Here is an 872-nt window from a genome sequence, read left to right as displayed (position 1 = left end):
TCAGATACTCAAAAGTGAATCCCATATGACTACAATGGTGACAATAGCATGTAGCATTATTAATTGGCTTTTTAAAACATTGAATCTTGGTGCTGAGTCACTCTTTGTAAGGGTCGCACGTGGAGGTGGTGGAAAAGGAGCGAGATCTACTGTGGAAGTTGGAGACTCACTCGTTGCAGGAGCAACACTTGGTGCGAGATGTACGGAGGATTTTGGAGAGTCACTAGGCGCGCCACCTGGTGGTGGTGGCAAAGGAGTGAGATGTACATGAAGTTTCATGCCACCATCGCAAGAGCCTTTGCTACTAATGAAGTAGCGGTCATGGGTGACATTAAGTGGCACTACATCCCTTCCAGCTCCTGTCGTGTAGTTGTGAATCAGATGCTCAGCGTTGCAAGTCCCGTAGCTGGTCTTGTTGACTTCCAATACGTCATCCCGGTTTCTGTCATACACAAAAACTACAAGGATAGAAACTATATGGTTAATACCTAGCAAAAAGTCTAGTTTATGAAGATTGAACTACACTTATGTATATGATCTATTATTATTATCTATAAATATATATAACGACTACTTAAAAGTAAAAAGACTGTTTCCGCCACAAATTCAAAGATATGTATACACATACTAATTAAAAAACACAACAAACTTAAAAACAAACAGAATCACATTATATGAAACAATAAAGACTTACAAAGCCAATCTCCAAAGTAGAATGTTTGATTTGCAGCCCAAATAGTGTAATTAACATTAGATGTCCAGCCCATATTTCCACCCACAATGAATCTTTTAGCATAAACTTGAGGTAACATCACAACCAATGTGGCCAAGAATGCCAAGCCCACCATTGTTGTCAATTTCGTGCGCCCCAT

General features: G+C 39.8%; 1 protein-coding gene across 1 annotated transcript; it reads right to left on the bottom strand.

The window, feature by feature from the left end:
* Positions 1–872, bottom strand: LOC122587547 (lamin-like protein). The gene is made up of 3 exons (XM_043759730.1): positions 695–872; positions 205–458; positions 1–102 (listed from the first exon to the last, which is right to left on the bottom strand). Exons 1-3 carry the CDS (start codon positions 870–872, stop codon positions 1–3), a joined length of 534 nt encoding a protein of 177 aa, XP_043615665.1.

This window comes from Erigeron canadensis, chromosome 2, assembly GCF_010389155.1.
Source record: "Erigeron canadensis isolate Cc75 chromosome 2, C_canadensis_v1, whole genome shotgun sequence".
Taxonomy (NCBI): Eukaryota; Viridiplantae; Streptophyta; class Magnoliopsida; order Asterales; family Asteraceae; genus Erigeron; species Erigeron canadensis.
The sequence above is the reverse complement of the archived record's forward strand: the minus strand, read 5'-3'. Positions and strand labels throughout refer to the sequence as shown.

Excerpts from the sequence above, each read along its gene's own strand:
- LOC122587547 (XM_043759730.1), bottom strand. The coding sequence starts at position 872 with ATGGGGCGCACGAAATTGACAACAATGGTGGGCTTGGCATTCTTGGCC. Across the intron at positions 459-694 it reads CTACTTTGGAGATTGGCTTT|TTTTTGTGTATGACAGAAAC; the intron begins GTAAGTCTTTAT and ends CTATCCTTGTAG. Across the intron at positions 103-204 it reads GTGACTCTCCAAAATCCTCC|AGTGACTCAGCACCAAGATT; the intron begins GTACATCTCGCA and ends ACCCTTACAAAG.